An 18,299-nucleotide genomic window follows, 5' to 3' on the forward strand; every position below is an offset into this window, starting at 1 on the left:
AATGTCTCTATTGTGGCATTTTTGGATTTCCCTTGCTGTGTATGCCTCCCTTGGTACAATCCACTGGGTCATGTAAAACTGGCAAAGCAGGCCTTTGAACAAAGGCAACCTCAGACTTTTGTCTTAACACCACAACTAGACAGGAGATCAAAGGCACCTGCAGTCCTCAGTTGTTGAATTCCCAGTGCTTGTGTCCTGCCTTCTTCATGCACTAGGCAAAGATTTGACAGAACCAAAGTGTGTGCCTTAGGACTTATGAGGCAGAAGCAGAGGAGGCAATAAGACACCATGCCTTGCCCCAAAGGTTGACAATGTTAAACATCTCCCAGCTGAGTCACAAGCAGCACTTCCTAATTTGATTTGGGATAAAGCCACTGAAGCTTCCAAGAACAGCTTCACCAAACCAATCCTGATGAAGATAAAAACCAAGGTTAGAATAAATAGAAAGGCGGCATTAACTTAGAAGAACTGTCTGGACCTGGCTAATGGTTACATCCCAGGAGTTTAAAAGATGTACAGAAAAATATGGACAGGTAAGAGAGAATTCACACTTTTTGAGTTCTACAAAACTCCACACTGAATACAACAAATTGGGGGGGGGGGGGCATTTCAGGTACCTGTGTAGCGAACCAGATTCCCAATGACTTGAAACGTAAGTATAAATCTAATTGGTAATCCCAGCAAGAATGGAACCATTGAATGAATGGAACTTACAGTAGCATTGCCTTAACAAGTCTTATTGATTGAATGAGTCTATTTTAGTTGAAACTTGCATGTAAATTTAGCCCACAGGTTAACGCTGACTGGCTACTGATAGAAAATGAAAGCACTTTATTTAATTTCTGAAACTGACCCAACATCTTACTTACTTCATCTTGACTACTTTAACTTCTTTAAAGGCATGTTATTTTATAATTAACCATGGGATGTTTGTCATAGGTTCAGTTTCAGAGGTGAACTATTCAGTTTCTGGGAGTTCCCACTCTATAGCAAGGATGCAGTCCATTTTGGAATTTCTTCTATGACACTCCAAAGAGCTTTGAGCTCAGGCATAACATGAGTGGGCTTCTTGAGGAAGCCGGCGTGAGACCTGCAAGGTAGGACAGTATCTCAGGCAGGCAGAGGTAAGAGTCTTGATGTGCACAAGAACAAAGGACGCTTCACTCATGGCAATGTCAAGAACCTGTGCCAAATCCTGGTGGCACCAAGGGGGCGAGGTATACTCAAAGGCTTTCCCCAACAGTATAGAGGAAAGACCAGAACAGCAAGGTAAAACAAATCTGAAACCAAGGGCAAGGGAGAAGACAGGCCCTTTCACCTCACTTATCTGAAGAACACCGTGCTCTGTAATAAGGCCCCAGCTTCAGTCCTAGGCACTGCTCATTATCCAACTAGTTTCACACTTTCGCCTGGAAGCAAATAACAGTATCAGTTTTGGACAACACCCAACATCACTTTTGGTGGAACAGAACAGGAAACTAAGAGACAGCAATGTCTTTGATATTATTAAGACCTAAACCTGAAAGAGGAGTTTTGACTTCAAGTTCCCTCTGCCCACTTCTGGATCCTCTGGGGCCCCAGAGTCCTTGGGACAATCTCCAGCTAAAAGTAAATTTCTAACAACCAGGCACAACTCCTTTCTGTACCAATCACCTCTATTTGACTTAGACAAGTTATAAAGTGGAGCACAGCTGAAAGGAGCAAATAATTAAGTCCTGGCCTGTCTAATTATCTCACAGGCACGCCAGTGAAAACAGACACAGCGTGCACTTCAAAGCAAGAGCCAGCCAGCCAAAGCAGGAGGAAGTTAATAGCTCAAGCGTTGCTTCCAAACAAGTCCCATTGTCAGGAAAGCTGGAGACTCTTCCTTCAGGTTAGTCTTTGACCTTCAGTTCCAAGCTGGAGGGGCAAAGATGACTTCATCCTAGCACTCCGCACAGCATCTGCTCCACTCACAGGTATGCCACGGCTTGTCTTTCCTCTTGCTCATCCCCCATGCCACTCCTAACTAGGCAACAGCCTACTGTGCGAGGCCTCTGGGGACATGACCTGGGCTGTTCAACCAGAAAATGTGATGTCCACAAATCCGAAAAACTCACAGCAAAATGCAAGAATAAAATAAGAAATACCCTGCGCACACTCTCCGTCCTATTTATCGGCACTTCCACAGACACAGATATTATGTGGGGGCACTAAAGTGCAAAGGGAAGCACTATCAAGCAAATGAAAATGCATGGCCGCTTAGATTTGACTGTCCTCCTTTCTTTCACCTACCCGGAACTGGAATCTAAGGCAGCTGGCAGTTTTGCATTGGGGCCACCTCAGAGAGGCAGCTGCATGATGGGCGGCAGATTGCTGGGTAGACTGTGGAGAGCAGCAGAATCTGTTGCCCTTTATTTATTTATTTCCCGCCTCTCACCCAATGCAGAGGCCCCAGGTACCTTCCAGAAAGGTTCAAAAAAGCGATACAGCTGAACACACATTAAATTATAACATCAGAGCCCAATGAAACATATTATCATATCCAAACAACCAACCTATTAAAACAATTCAAAAGCTGATCAGGAAAAGAGGCGCCCCGTCTTCCACTCTTTTTCACTGGCCCATTCATGTGCTCAAAACTGGTCTGAACAGAGGATTTTTGCCTTTCAACAGTAAGTCAAGAATCAGGCCTAGACTCCCTCAACAGGGAGTTCCACGGTCCTAGAACAGCCATCAACAGGGCCTTCTGTCAGATATGAAGGTTACTCTAAACCACCTGTTCCGCGCATCTTAATCTACCCTGCTATTCTGCTGCTACCATTGAAGTAAGATTGAATACAGTGGACCCTTGACTTACAGACGGCTTGACTTACAGACTTTTTGAGTTACAGACTTCTCTGGCCGCAAAATTTAGGTTTGACTTGCAGCCTGAGAATTGACGTAGAGACCAGAAAAAAACCAAAATGGAACAAAACGGCCTGTTACGGGATTAATCGGTTTTCAATGCACTGTAGGTCAACAGAGACTTGACTTACAGACTTTTTGACTTGAGAACCTCCTTCCAATACGGATTAAGTTCTCAAGTCAAGACCCCACTATAATTAATTTCTACAGGATGAATGGAAGGGAAGCAAAATCTTTTCCTTTACCTCAAGCAGCCAAAAATGTAGGGCCATCCCTCTTCTTTACATGCCCCAAAGAGACCATGGACTTGTCGTTCTGAGGTTGCCTGAGCTAAGATGGCATTTCTTTTCCATTCTACTGAAGCCAACACTCATGTTGACAGCACCATGAGGAAAACATTTCACAATACTTGTATTGTTTACATCTGTCTTACAGAACATGTGGGTGGCTCCCAATGATGACCACAGCTTATCAGCTATGTACACTGGCCACCAATAACTCAATAAACCTGATGTTGCTTCTTGCCCAAGCTGCACAACAGGGTGTTGTCCAACACTGCACAGAACACAATATATGGTTGATGAACAAGCTTAGTGGGTTGTGCTCCTAAGGTTTTGATGCACAACTCCACTAAGACCCGTTTCTTCCTATTTAGCTGCTATAAGCATCTTGTTCCCCAAGATAAAGATAAAAACCATATTTTGTTGTTTTTATGCCAGCTCCTCAGTATTATCCTAAAAATTCCAAACATTTTCAAACAATAAAAAACAACACAAAACAAGAAAGACAAAATGAAACATTGTCTGATCAAAAGTTGAAAACAGTGTTTCTAAGAATAACTTACATTGTTTCCAGTTTAGCTGTGAATTATAGAAGGGTTAAACTGGTGGTGAGGATACTGACTTCAGAATAACTCTTGTCACAAAGGTAAACAACCTATGGCCCTCTAAATGTTTTTGGACTCTATCTCCCATAATCCTTCACCATCCTGCCTATGGATGATAGGAATTGCCACATGAGATTAATGGAGCTTCCTCCTGTCTTAAATATTAATTAGTAAACTTGCCTCATTTATATGAAATGATCATCTTCACCTGTAAGTCACAACTGGATGTTATAGTCCTGAGAAAATGGGATCCCGTCTCATTTCCTCAATGGGAGTTCCTTTCCCCTTAGAAGCGCATGAACTTTTGAGCAGCAATATATATTTAAATAACACAAGGTTCCATTATCTTGGAGGACTGAACAGCAGTGACAAATTTAGCAACTGCTATAAAGAAATTAGGATTTTTATCTCCTAATAGCGTACAGACAAGGTCTTCAGAAAACGGCAGGGCAAGTTCCTAAGAAGCATGTGAGCATGTTGGGAAGAGCTATATTATCCAGGCTGGTCAGCTGCACAATGCAGATTTTGTTTTCCTGTCTCCAGAAACTTCCCTACATGTCTATTAAGGCCCAGCACCAGTATTTACTAACAGTTTTGGGGGGGGGCTATCATCATGAACTAAATCCTGGTGCCGATGTAACAACTTTATAACGTTATAAACCATCCAGAAAGTTCACCCACAGAGAGTTGGGGAAAAAGAACGTACAAGAATGGGCATCCTTGGTACCTTTTCTACATACGTATACCTAGGAGAAACTTCTAAAATAAAAAGTCACTACTTGTGAAATGTGGTGAGGATACTTGGCACAAGAGACAGGAGATGTTTAGCTGTCATGACTTAGTACTCCTACAGTGTCATGTGGCAGAGAGTTCCCCAGATGAAAAAAAATTAGTAAAGGTTTGCTAGAGACATGAAGGTACAAAGCAGGAATTGGGTGGGCAATCGCTTGCAGTATAGAAGGCGGCTCTTTTATCATCACACAGATCTCAGAAAGCAGAACAGAGAACCTACATTTCACGGACCTGTACATTACTGCTTCACGCTACCACACCACTCCGAAGTGCTTCAAACACAAACAAGGCATATTTGGAAGGGGGGGCTTAACTGTGTATGCACACAGGGCTATATCTAATACAGTATTACAAGGAGCATCTCTGAGCATGTGCAGAGATCCATCGGTAGGGGCCGATTAGCATCAGGCGGACACGCAGGCACCCTTCAGATAGCAGGCCATCCCCTTTCGCACTCAAAGTCCCCCACCCACAGACACAGGCTCCTGTCCGGAATCCACCCCAGTCCAGACCCTTCCCGCGGTGGTGGGACGAGGCCGGCGGAGGCGGCGCGCCCCCTCCCCGTCTCGCCCTCCCTTTCCCCCCCTCCCCTCCCCTCCCCGCCCCCAGCCACGGCGCTGGATGGGCGCGGGAAGGGCAGCGGCGCTCACCGAGGCGGCCGGTCCAGCGAGGGGTCCTCTCCTCCATGGCGCCAGCCGGCCGGGGGCGGCAATAGCAGCAAAAGCTGGGGCAGCAGCGGCGAGACCCCTCCGAGGCACGGCGCTCATCCAGCCGCCAGACGCGGAAGCCAGGCGGGCAGGCGGGCGGGCGGGGAAAAGTTTGCTCCGCGCCGGGGAGCCTCGCTCGCTCCTTCGCGCTCTTCTGCCTCCGGCCCTGACCCTCCTCGCTCGCTCGCTCTCTCGCTCGGCTCTCCCCCACTTCCTGCTTCTGGTGCTTCTCTTCCCCCGCCCGCGGCTCCGCTCGGCTCCGCAGCCCAGCCCAGCCCAGCCCAGCCGGGGCTGCTCCTGTTCCAGGAGCTGCAGCCACCGAGTGACTCACCGGCTCCAACCGGGCCCGGCCCGGCGGCGGCGGCGGCGGCGGCTTCGCGGGCCGATCCCCCGCTTGGAGAAGCCGAGCCGGGGAGGGGAGGGGCGGCGGCGGGGGGGGGGTCAGCGTGCCAGCCCCGGACACGTGCGGAGGGGAGCGGGGTGGGGCAGCGGTGACACCCCTGGGAAGAGAGGACTTCTAAGCCACGCACGCTCCCCACTTCGCGGGGCCTAAGCGATGGAGAAGCACAGCAGGTCGTCCCCCACAAGGGCAAGCCCGTGCCTGAGTGCGCTTACTCGGGAGTAAGGTCCGCTCAGTTCGGATCTGCTCCAGTCACCGGCAAGGGTTTACTGCCCGGTCAGTTTTGCGCAGTTGCCGCATTTTCCGCGCGTCTCTCCGGCGAGCGGGACCCAGAAGCAAGCCCCCACTGAATGCAGCCTGGCAGGGGACTCTGGATCGCGACCTTCCCTCCGTTTTACAGAGGAGAGAGGTCCAGCTTTTCCGGACAGTGAGCAGGGGCTACCCTTGAAACGATTCAGGGACTAGAACTCTGCACATGTCCAGGACCACACTCCCCATTACATTTTCCCAGGCTGGACCTTGGTGCTACAAAGTTTTAGCACTCTTTTCCCAGGCAGAAAATTTGAGCCTTGCTCGGGGGAGAAGGAGGAGTATGAGAGCCGCTGCAAGAGGCTGCCTGCCCTTGGATAGTGGGCTGAAAGGGGAACCATGGATCCCGCATAGGGACCTTTTCATCATTTCTGAGCTTTTAAGGCAGTACCAGGAGTTGTCCTAAAGTGCTTTGAATGCCACCACTGGAAGCAGTTTCCGAAGTTTCAACAAATACCTGATCCCAGGACTCAAGTTAGCACAAAAGTCCGAAATGGCAGGGCCTTCCTGACACTGAGCCTACATAGATAAGCAGGCCTTGGACGCCAGGAGAGAAGAAGTGGAGGCAGGGAGCCTAAGGTCTGACAAACATGATTATGTATACTGGACTCTGGGCTCCAACTTGCCATCTGCTGGAGAATCAGAAAATGACATCGCCTCTGGCAACTGATGCCAATTTGACTTGTAGGATCACAGGGGATCCCCATAGTTTGTCTTGTTTCTGGATCCCCAGGGACAAGGCAGGCAATAAGATTCTGCTCCAGGGTCTGGCTTAAAACCCGTGACAGATGTTGCCATCAGATGACCTTAAGCACTTTGGTTCCTGCAGATGTGTGTATGTGTGGGGAAATAACACAGTGTTCTATGTCTACCAAGAAAAGCATTGCAGGTGCTCAGCTGGGTCCTAAAGGAATGTTTCTCTACCTCAGTGGTCCCCAACCTTCGGCCTCCAGATGTTCTTGGACTACAACCCCCAGAAGCCTTCACCACCACCACCTCTGCTGGTCAGGATTTCTGGGAGTTGAAGTCCAAGAACATCTAGAGGCCCAAGGTTGGGGACCACTGCTCTAGCTTGCCCCAACCCCAAGCAGACTGAACCCATTCCAGGATGGATTTTTTTGTGATGGGGGTTCAAAGTCTTGACTTACTAAACCAAGATGCTGCAGCACAGAAGTAAAAGAGGTGTCCTTCAAAAGCATATCAAAATCAACTCAGTTTCAGAAGTGGGAACTCTGTCTTAGCACAGCCAGCCTTTTTGGGAGCAGAGGACAGTGGGGTGGCAGAATAAGATAAAAACCTGTATATCTTTAAGGAGGTACAACAATCTTCAGGTTTTGTTGCATCAAACTCACACAGCTAGGGAGATGATATGTCTGCCTCCAACAACTAGCAATGCTTCATATAAAGCTTTTGTTGCATCCTGCCTCATTCACAGAATTTTACCAGGAATAACAGAGGACTACATTTGCTATTTTCAGCATTACTGTTTTTGTGCCACTTCTTCCCTCTTTCTTCTTATCATTGAAAACTTGAAGAAAAGACACAACAGCTGCCTGATGTTTTTTGTTTGGTAGTGACGGAAGCCTCATAAAATGCAGCATTATCTAATCAAACTGAGGGCTACTAAAACAAATGTCAACATTTTCAAGGTCACCGTGTTACACTGTTGCAACAAAAGGAATACTCCTGTTTTATTTGGCATAAGCTTTTCTTCTCTATAGCCCACTTTTCCAGACATCTGAAGGACTGGGCTACAGTACAGAAAAGCTTATGCCAAATAAAATTTGTTATTTTTTTGACATGGCTCAAGATGCTTTTTTGTTTTGGCTAAAACTACTGGTCAGCTCTTAGCTTATGGTAGTCCAATATAAAATGGATGAGAGACAGTGGCTTCTTTAAGAACCTTGTGGCATAGTGGTTAAACTGCAGTATTGCAGTCAAGACTGCTCACAACCTGAGTTCGAGCTCAATGGGTCCAGGTAAGCAGTTCAATTTTTACTTAGCCTTCCAAGGTCAGTAAATTGAGTGCCCAACGTACTGGCGCTGGTGGTAATGTGTAGCCTGTGTAATTAAATTGTAAACTATCCAGAGAGTGCTTTAAGTATTGTGGGGCAGTATAAAAGGCTTTTCCCTGCAGCAAATGGAGGACTGCCCCACAGGATACTCTCTGGGCTCAAAGTCTCTCTCTAGCATGTGTCCATCAGTCTCTCTCTCTCTCTGCCTTTGTCCTGGTTTGAACCAGGTGAGCCAGTCTCAACAGCTTGCTGCGCTGAACATGTTCCTTCTCACAAATTTTCATCACACTATTTTGTTATACAGAATCGAAAGGAACAAATACCCTTATCAGCAGTTCTCACAAGGTACAAAGAAGGACTTTTATCTTTCTGCCTTCACTAATCTAGAGCAAACCAATGTCTGTTATATTTTTCCCTCCTAATTTTCTGAGTTGAATACATTTGTGGTGTCAGCGTAAGTATGCAAAGTGACTGTGAGCAGTTTGTTTTATATAGAAAATGCATTCGTACAGCTCTCATGTGCACTTAACATTGCATGTTTATCTCTCTCACACACAAATAACTGTAAGCTGCAAGGTGCTCAGGTTACCAAAATTCCCTGTTTGTTTGTTTTTAAGTTTTTATATTCCAGACTAAATTTTTCCTTGACAAAGCATTATACCTCTAAGAAAAAGGCTATGTCAGAATTAGCTCCAACTGAATGGGAGAAAGGAGGAGTCATCCATATGATTATAGCAGAGCCAACCTTAACCTTGTCTCACCCACATGCAGTTGGCATGGCTTTTTAATGCCTCCTCCTCCTGCGAGCAGCAGCCAAGATCCTGACCAGAAACACGAAGGCTCTTCTACTGGGAGCCGGTGCATGAAATACAGCAAGCATCTAACATACCATTACTCAGTGTCTCTGCCAAGCGACTCTGGTAATTAACACAGGCCGCTTCACATGGCCCGTTCCAGGCCATAGCTTCTGCTCCCAGCTGGCTGGCAGTAAATAGCTCACAAATTACCAAAGACCCTCCCTGACCCCTTATTCTACAGTGACACCACCAGGTGGCTGTAGGAGGAGCTCTGCTTTTCTTAGCTTTCTGGAGATTTGTTATAGGGAGCAGAAGGCCTTGGTCTAACCTGATGAAGAAATATGGGGGAAAGAGACTACACGAATCTGCTTGAGAAAATAGATCAGGGGTAGATGTAGAAGGTCCAAGATTCACCTCCAGTTAAAGGATCTCACACAGCAGTGATGACTAACGTCTCTCTGTCTGAGATCCAGCATTTGGAAAAAATTACTTTTCTGTGTGCAAGCTCTGTATTCCCCTGCCAGCATGACCCACGAGGTCTGGGGGATTCAGGGAATTAAAATGCAAAAGTTAACTTTTCAAAACTCTGCTAAGTCCCACAGAACTGTTACCAGTCAGAACAGAGATGGACAATGATACTAGATATTCAGATAATTCTTGCAGTCTCAACATGCTGTACCTTTCCTTTGCATTGCTTTATAGACAGGAAACATTTCTCCTCTGAAATCCAGATAGATGCACAGTTTTAATCCTTCATAGATTAAAATACTGGGAAGGATAGGAATAGGTCTTCCTTGATCACTCATCTTCCTACTTTAAGCCATCTCTTGATAAAAACACAGGAAGGTAAGCATATTATGTATATTACCACCTCTCAGGGTTCCCGGACCAGAGGGATTATCTCGATCCATTTCAATTTAGCTTCAGGCCTGGTTATGGGACAGGTATTGCTTTGGTGGATGACCTATGCTAGGAATTGAACAGGGAAGTGTGTCCTTGTTGGTTCTGCCAGATCTCTCAGTGGCTTAGGTTGTCCAGAGTTTTGGAGTTCAGTGTCACCGGTATGCAGATGACACCGAACTCTCTCTTTTCCATCTAAATCTGAGGAAGCCATTACTACATCTGGTGTCAGTAATGGACTGGACGAGGGTGAATAAGCTGAAGCTTAATCCAGACAAGACAGAGGTGCTCCTGGTCAGTGGAAAGGCAAATCAGGGAACAGAGATCCAGCCTATGCTGGATGCAGTCGCCCTCCCTCTGAAAACACAGGTGTGCAGCTTGGGGGTGTTCCTGAATTAGTCTCTGAGCCTAAATGCCCAGGTTTCAGCCATGGCCAGGAATGCCTTTGAACAATTAAATCTACTACACCGGCTGTGCCCATTCCTGAAGAGATCTGATCTGCTCATGGTGAGATTATATCTTGGCTGGATTACTATAATGTGCTCTATATGGCCTCTGGAAAGTGTTTGGAAACTTCAGTGCTGTAACCAGATTGCCAACTTGGGCTGGTTAGAGGGATCACAGAACTCCCCTGTTACAGCAGATCGACTGGATGCCAATCCATTTCTGGGCCCAATTCAAAGTGCCGGTTTTAACCCATAAAGCCCTAAACGGCTTGGGTCCAAGCTATCTCAAGGTCTATGTCTCCCTTTATGAGCCTGTGCTGATGGTAAAATCATCAGGGGAGGCCTTCCACCACCCTCACAGGCACGTTTGGTGGGAAAATAGTAACGGGCCTTCTTTGTTGCTGCTCCTAGACTCTGGAACTCCCTCCCACAGGAGGCCAGGCTGGCCCCGTCTCTGCGGTCCTTCCACAAGCAGGCAAATATCCTTTCAGGCTGGCTTTCACTTAGTTGACTGGTTGTCTGAGGGGTTTTTAAAATAGGATGGTTTGCATTTTTGATGTGTTTAAATCTGCTTTAGTAATGTTTCTGTCTGACATTTTAAGTCTAATGTTCATTTTTTTAAAAATACATATATTTGTATAACTTACTGTTTTTAGCTTTCAAATGTTATCCTTTTTTTAAAAGGATGTAAGCTGTCTTGGGATAGGATAAAGATGGAGGTACAAATATTTTAAATGAATAAATAGTAGATACGTTTGCTAAACTAAAGCAAGGAGTCCTTATAAACCCATCAACCTGATCTCCTGCTTCTTTTCTTAGATGACAGAAAGTGTCCCAATAGGCTTGCCTCATGGTCAGTCCCCCCATTGTCTTTTTGTCCCCCCCCCACCCTGTCCTGATGGCAAAATGCCACAGCAAACTCAGCCCACAGGCAGCACAACGTCCTCTTGAGTGCATCAGTTGTCCCACTTGTATTGCTGGGTGTGAGACACTGCAAGTAAAGACCTCTCTTCAGTTTCCTGTGAACTCGCTGTCTATAATTCCAGCATAATACCCTGGCATATACCCTGAAAATTACAAGATGACATTTCATGCATATGATAAAGTGGATTGTAATCCACAAAAGGTTAAGCCATAATAAAGCCACAAGTCTTTTCATCGCTTTTGCTCAACAGAACTAGGGTTGCTTGTTGTAGGTTTTTTGGGCTTTTTGGCAGTTTTTCTGGAGGTTTTTCTTCCTAATGTTTCACCACTCTCTGTGGCCGGCATCTTCGGAGGACAGGATGTGTTCTGGTGTAGTGTGTGGGATAGTTGGATATTTGTAGCTGTGGGATCAGCTTTTTTGTCCTTTCCAGGAGATTGGATGATTATTGAGATCAGGGCATTTTTTGTTATGGATGTATTGTTGTGATAAGGGGGGAGATGATCTGTAACTGTGATTGATGTGTGCTGTTAGCTAGTCTTTTGTGTACAGTGATCACCAGTCCATGTGGCTGGGAAGAGTTCATTGACCTTTTTGCAGGCTGTATTTTTCAGTGCTGGGAGCCAGGCCGTGACAGCCTTTGAGAATGCATTGAACTAGGGTTCTGTACCAGAGTATATACCAGAGAGTCTCTCAAGAGGAAACAGGACTAAAAGATGGGTATGAGTATGTGTACAAGTGAAAGAGAAGGAGGGAGAGAGTGAGAAAGACAGAAAGACACCTCTTCTAGGAATGCTGCAACTCTTGACTGGGGAGGATGTTAAACTCCTAAGAGTTGGCATCCAGCCAAGCTTAGCTTTAGGACACTGAAGCTTAGGAGTGGCCTCCTTTGACCTATACATCAAGTCTCTCATCAGAAGGGAGAGATCTTTTTGCTCAGACTGGAACATCTGGACTTGGTCTCCAGAGCTGGAAGACCTTCCAGCTGTGCCAGGGAAATCCCAGCAGAAACAGCAAGAGATTTCCAGAATTCCCCTGTAGGACAGTCTTGGCAAGCTCTGTGTTCTGAACTTCCACTAGGAGAACTATAATCAAACAGGCTGCTGGTGAGTCCCCTTAAAACTTTTAGGCTAACCAGAGCTCCACCTTGGGAGACAATGAAGAGACAACTGTCTTGATTTTATTCACTCTGGTTGTTCAAATACAAAGCCAACAGAAAATTCAGTATCTCTGTTTCAAATTAGGAACAGCTCAGTAGTTGCCTGGCTGAATGCCTCTTCCTACGACCAATAACACTATGCATCAGGTTCACCACGTTATTCTTATAGGCATAAACAGCTCCTCTGAATTTGAAGCAGAACAACGCTCAACAAAGCTTGGTCACTGTTCTATTTCAGTGCAGAACAGACACAAATTCCAGTGGTAGTTCAAAATACTGGGTTCTGCTATCTTGTGTATGTACATATAACCACTCAATCACACTAAAAGTTCAGAAAACAAACACAGTGCTTACTTGTAGCTGTTTGGGCTGCACCCTCCACATCCAAAATAGTCCTGTAATCTTGAGCAGCTCCGTTTCCTGCAGCCGCACTCTCCGCTGTGCCTGGTGGGTGCTGGACAGGCTCAGTGGCCACTAGTTTTAGAACAGGTGCCTCCAGGGGAAAGGTTGATGCCTGAAACAAAAAAGAGAGGAAGGACATGAGACTCCCTTTAGCCCAAGGTAGAGTTCAGCTTTGAAGAGTAGCCACCACGTCACCACACATACACACCTGTGCACACAAGACAGTAGCACCTGCAGTCTCAGGAAAGGAAGGAATATGTTTATGCCAGTGACTGGATGTGGCAACTGAGAGGGCCAAGTCAGTGGCCACGAGCCTGTCCTGTTTGGTGCAAGGGGTTGCTTTCCATCGACCATCAACGTTTCTGTAGGAACTACATCAGTGATTCCTATGCTTTGATCCTTGGATGTTTTGGACTTCAACAGCCAGAACCCTTAACCATTGGCTGTGCTGGCTAGGGCATTTGGAAGATGTTCAAAACATCTGGAGGACCAAAGGCTGGGAATCACTCAGTTAAGTAATGAAAGCTTTTTGGAAAGAGCCTAAATCAAAGCCCATCTCTTAAACAATAAGCAAGAAATTTGCATTATGATACCTACTTTGACTATGGATGATACAACAAGTCATTGCCCACTTTACTTTGAATGTATACTTTTTGCAACTAGTATTTTAGTTACAGTGGTGTCATATGGTATCTGTGCTCCAGTCGTTAACAACCGAAAGACCATTTTTCACAATCCTCAGGTTCCTGGCAAGGCCTACTTGTCCCAAAACATATCCAGGGTGAGTTTATTGTCCACGTACCTAATGGCAGAAAGAGCTTGCTACAAAAACCATCCTTACAAACAGGTTGTGCAGCTGCATTACAGATAGCTCAACCAACCAGTCCACTGTAACTGAACTGCATTTGAGTGGGCTCTACAGGGGAACAAAAATAACAGACTACTCCTTGATGTGGATTCCCCCATGCCATACTGTTTCCCACAAATGGTCATTTCCACCTCCGACCTGAAGTGAGTATGGCTTTGGTGTTCAGCCACCTTTGCACAGAGAAACCTTGAGCCTTACATGATCACCCTTTTATTCTTCCCACCATAAACTCAGTTATGTATCAGTGGCCAGTATTCAGTTCATACCGGCATAACATTGTGTTTGTGATCTGTTCTGTCAAGTCGGAACCAGCTTATAACAACCCTAAAAGGGCTTTCAAGGTGAGTGAGATATCTAAACAGTGGTTTTACCAATTCCACTTCCACAGTGCGTTTCCACGGCCAAGTAGGAATTCAAACTCTGTTCTCCAAAAGTCTGTCACCCTATCCACTATACCACACTGGGAACATAACATTACATCAGTGTAAATGCACCAGGCATTACATCCAACAACAAGGAATTGCCATTTGCAATTGTGCCATCGGTTGTGTGTCCCCAGCAGGACCGATTGTGCATCGCACTAGCAGAAGTGCTTCAGGGATAGCATTCTGCCTTGGTGCTTGTGGAAATACTGCAGGTGTAAACTGGACCTGCATCTGTGTAATTGTGCAATAGAAATTTGGCCATTAGATGTGGGAACCAGCTGTAATTCCACTCAAAAGAGAAAACAGAGAATGTAGTGATAGACACAGAGATGAACTTCAGTTTCTTTTTTTCTTTCCTTCTTTTGAAAATGAAACAAAACTCTCTGGCCCTTGTTATTGCAAAGAAATCTCTGGAGCCGAGCACTGAAGCTTTCTGGTGGACAAAGGAGCTCCGCCATTGCGCTTCTTAGCCCCTTGGCCTTGCCCCATGTAGAGCAGCAGAACCAGACCTAATTATGTGGATTAATAAACCCAGCGGAATAAATTATGTAAAACAGAGAAACTGTGCATGTGTACTTAATTAACATATCCTCCACCTGCTGAAAAAATGTGTTGTTGTTTTCTCCTGGCATGGCATTTTGATACTGTTATTACATTTTATTATTGCTATCATTAAATGAGATGACACAATGCCCTGAATTTCAATATAGAGGGTGTGCCTTCCAGGAGAACGTGACATTTCAGCACCTCTCCCTCATTCTAGAATTAACACACCGTTCCAACGCCAGCGCCTTCTTAGAAGGAACACATATACAATGTACCCACGAGCCCTCTCATGTATGCAAGCGGATGACGGGCCTGAAAATAAAGGAGGGGCGAGGGCATGCAATGAATGCCATAGAAGTCAAGAGTGGGAACTTCCCCCTTCTTTCCACCCATTGCCTCTCTCCTCCTACCATTGATTTATGAGCATGCAGGTCTTGGGTTGATATACAGAATGGGTGTTTTTAAAAAACATTGATCCAATTTCTTTTTAAGGATCAGTCTGCTTAAACCGAGCTAGGTAAATAAGATGAATGGTTTGTGCAAACTCCGTCACAAAGCTCTTAGGTTCAATGAGGCACCACATACAAGCCAGAGCGTATAAATCTACCATTTGTTTCCTGGAATGGTTTAATTTATGGGCCCCATATGGTAATGCCCCGACGACGTGCGCTCAATAAATCCCACAAGCCTTTGAATGGCATCACGTACGGACTGCCAACTGGCAACGTTCCACTCAGCTGCCTGGACAAGGCTTGGGACTTGGGCACCAGCAAAATAGAGAGGGGGGCTTTACCTTGGCAATGAGGAAGAAAGCTCAGGAAAGAGCCGGATGATCTTGCGGTTCCCCAGGACGGCTCTTGGCTTGTTTCTCCCCTTTGCTGTCATTAACAGACAGTGATATTTCCCTCAGAATGTTTGTGATGGTTGCCCATCCTTGAAAGTGAGAAAAGAATGCACCACACACTCATTTGAGTGGAAAACAAGTAGCGGAGGATATTCTTCTATATCTTGCTGATGGAACTCAAAGCAGCGCACTCTGGATTCCCAAGTAGCCTCCTACCCGGGGCACAGAGTGGACCGAGGCCTCCTTCTGCCACAAGGCTGCTGGAGTTGGTGCCTTCAAAACCTAGCCTTGGCTACACTAGAGGTACAAAATCTGGTGTTGAAAGGTCTTCAGGTAAGGACTCATAGCTGTATACTGTTTTTCATAAGAAAAAAAAACTGGGCTACTGTGGTTGGAATTAAAACTCCCAGCACCTCCCACAGGCCATGCTGGTTGAGGGTATTCTGGGAGTCATAGCATTCTGGGGGTTGTATAACTTTTACAAACTCTGTGATGCACAAAGCAATTCAACCTCTGCTGCTATGGACACGCATATAAACTGCCTTGCTGGACTACATAAAAGTATGCCCATCCCATTTCTTTTCCTGTACCTACCACCCTAGATTGTCAAGCAGCTGATCAAGATGGTGACAATCAGGTGGCTGTTCCACTTTTGCTCTTTGGTTTGGAGGAATCCTCACTGAGAGGCAGCACCTGAAACAACATCACAGGTCACAGTGAATAGTGGTAAATGTGTCCCCTTTTCTTGGTTGCCCAGTCCATCAAATCCAGTGCTCTAATTTGGGTCAAGGACACAACTGCTTACATACTGGAAAGTCTTTGCAGGCGGAGCCAATGTTAGGCAGCCTTCCAACTTAGACTACAGCCTCTGCAAGGTCTGAACTATTAATCCTCCAAAACCTTCAAAGAGGAACATCAAGACTCAGCATCCCACAAAATTCATGTTTCATCACTTTTAAGTCGAGTGACTAAAACCATAACAAGTTTCTGGCCCTGAAGGTTTGAAAGTGAAGATCAGGCTTGGAAGTGTGCGGCAGGCAGTATCTGATGGCGCCTTGGAAGCCAGAGGGGATGAATGAGAAGACATTGTGGTTGGAAAAGTGCAGTATACAGAGTTCCCTTAAATGAGCAGAAGCATGCAGCAACGGGGCAAAATCAGCACACCCTGCTCAGACTGCGTAGCTTTACAAGCTGGAATATTTTGCACTTTGCTACTGTTTTTTAATACTGGTTTTGTATTCTGTTGCCTCTAGTTGTTGCTTTATGGCACTGGGGTTGTACTTTATATCTTCAACAGACTGTATACCACTCAGAGAACTCTGCTCAGCATGCAGTTTAAAAGGACAGCAAACAAACACACAAACTTCTCTGGTCAAATAACTACACTGTTCCTGTCACAGAATTTACCCAGCCTTGCCTGGATTAATTAAAATGTTTCCATCCTGGTCTCTCTTTTCCTTTAAAATAGCAATAAACTCATTGCCCTCTAGAGAGGTGTTGGAAGCTTTGTAAGGTAAGCTTTGGGAAGAAATTTCAGATGTTCAGTGAGTCAATTCCAGGATACCAAGTTGTTTGGTGGGAAGGAAAAGGAAAAGGAATGTTCAAAGTGCACAACACCACTGCCCCTTACTGCTGGCTAACCTGGACTCTTAGTCTTGCTGAAAAGCTGACGTGGTATCACAGCACGAAGACTGCATAAATCCTGGAGGGTTGTGACGAAGGGAGAGAAAATGGGGACACATGCTGGTGAAGTTATCAGCACAATGACATGCACTAGGCATGTAAATATGTAATTAGGGAGCTGATAGCGATCCAGAGTATGACTTATCAGATTCAGAGGGGGTGGCATGCTTGTTGCTACTACGTCAATGAAAGAGAAAAAAGGAAAAGGAAAAGAAGAAATGCCACGAAAAACCTGAAGCACCACACATCCTAATGTTTTACGGTAAGATGAACAAGCCCATCTAGTAAATGGGAAAGCCCAAGAGCATTCCGTTCGGGAGAGGGAGAGGTAGGGTTAAATTGTGGAGACACCTGGTTCCCCAGGCGCCTCTCGGTAATCTCTTATCTCTCTGGATGGGAGGAGAGGAGCTTGGTAAAAAAAGAAAAAGCTGCACCACAAACCCTGCAGACAATTTCTCCTCTCACTCTACAGCATAACTAGGAAGGGAAGTACTGGCTGGGATCATGGGAGTGTTAGTCCAGCACACTGGGAAAGTGCAAATTGGGAAGGGCTGATTTGTTATCTCTACTAATAGCCAACCCACAGCAGGTGCTAGGAGATGGTGACGCCACAGCCCTTTGGATACTTCTTTTTATTATTTCCCCCCAATGGACAAATGTCACTGTACACGGTTGACCTTCCCCATCTTTTGTCCCTAGAAGAAAGGAGCCTCATGGTTGACTCAGCCTTCTATCCTTCCGAGGTTGGTAAAACGAGTACCCAGCTCACGGGGGGGGGGGGGGAAGGCCAATGTGTAGCCTGCATAATTAACTTACAACCCTCCCAGAGAGTGCTTTAAGCTCTATGGGGTGGTATATAAGCAGCAAGTTTTATCTTTTTTGGGGTTTTTTTAAAAGAAGGACCATGTGAGGCAAGCTAGGCTGAGAGACCATGACTAACCCAAGGTCACCAAAGGAGCTTCGACAACTGAAGTAGACAGGTGACAGCAGTGTGGCTTGTGTTAACACATCTGCTCCTCCTGTGTACAAGCCCTAAATTCTACCTCTGTCTTTCAGGGACCTGCCTGTGCAGGCAACCCAGAGGGAAACTGCACTACAGAGAGAAGGGGTTAATTAAGGAGGAAGGCCTTGGGACACATAAAGATAGCCTGGAGTTTTCGGAACAATGATTCACTACTAGCACCAATGCAGTGGATGCAATAGCAGACAATACATCATCAGTGGACTATTTATTTATTTAATTTTATTTAATTTTATTTTATTTATATCCCACCTATCTGGTCGATTAAGACCACTCTAGGCGGCTAAACGT

The 18,299-nt window shown here is 45.8% G+C and overlaps 1 protein-coding gene across 2 annotated transcripts in view; it reads right to left on the reverse strand.

Annotated features, from left to right (window-relative positions):
• GSE1 (Gse1 coiled-coil protein) overlaps positions 1–18,299 on the reverse strand; it is a 389,126-nt gene that overhangs the window by 249,376 nt on the left and 121,451 nt on the right. For both annotated transcript variants that reach the window (XM_020808482.3, XM_020808480.3), the window contains exon 2: positions 12,574–12,733. In XM_020808482.3, coding sequence (XP_020664141.3) covers positions 12,574–12,733 — 160 coding nt within the window. The remainder of the gene's footprint in view (positions 1–12,573; positions 12,734–18,299) is intronic.

The sequence above is a fragment of the Pogona vitticeps genome, chromosome 10 (assembly GCF_051106095.1).
Source record: "Pogona vitticeps strain Pit_001003342236 chromosome 10, PviZW2.1, whole genome shotgun sequence".
NCBI lineage: Eukaryota > Metazoa > Chordata > Lepidosauria > Squamata > Agamidae > Pogona > Pogona vitticeps.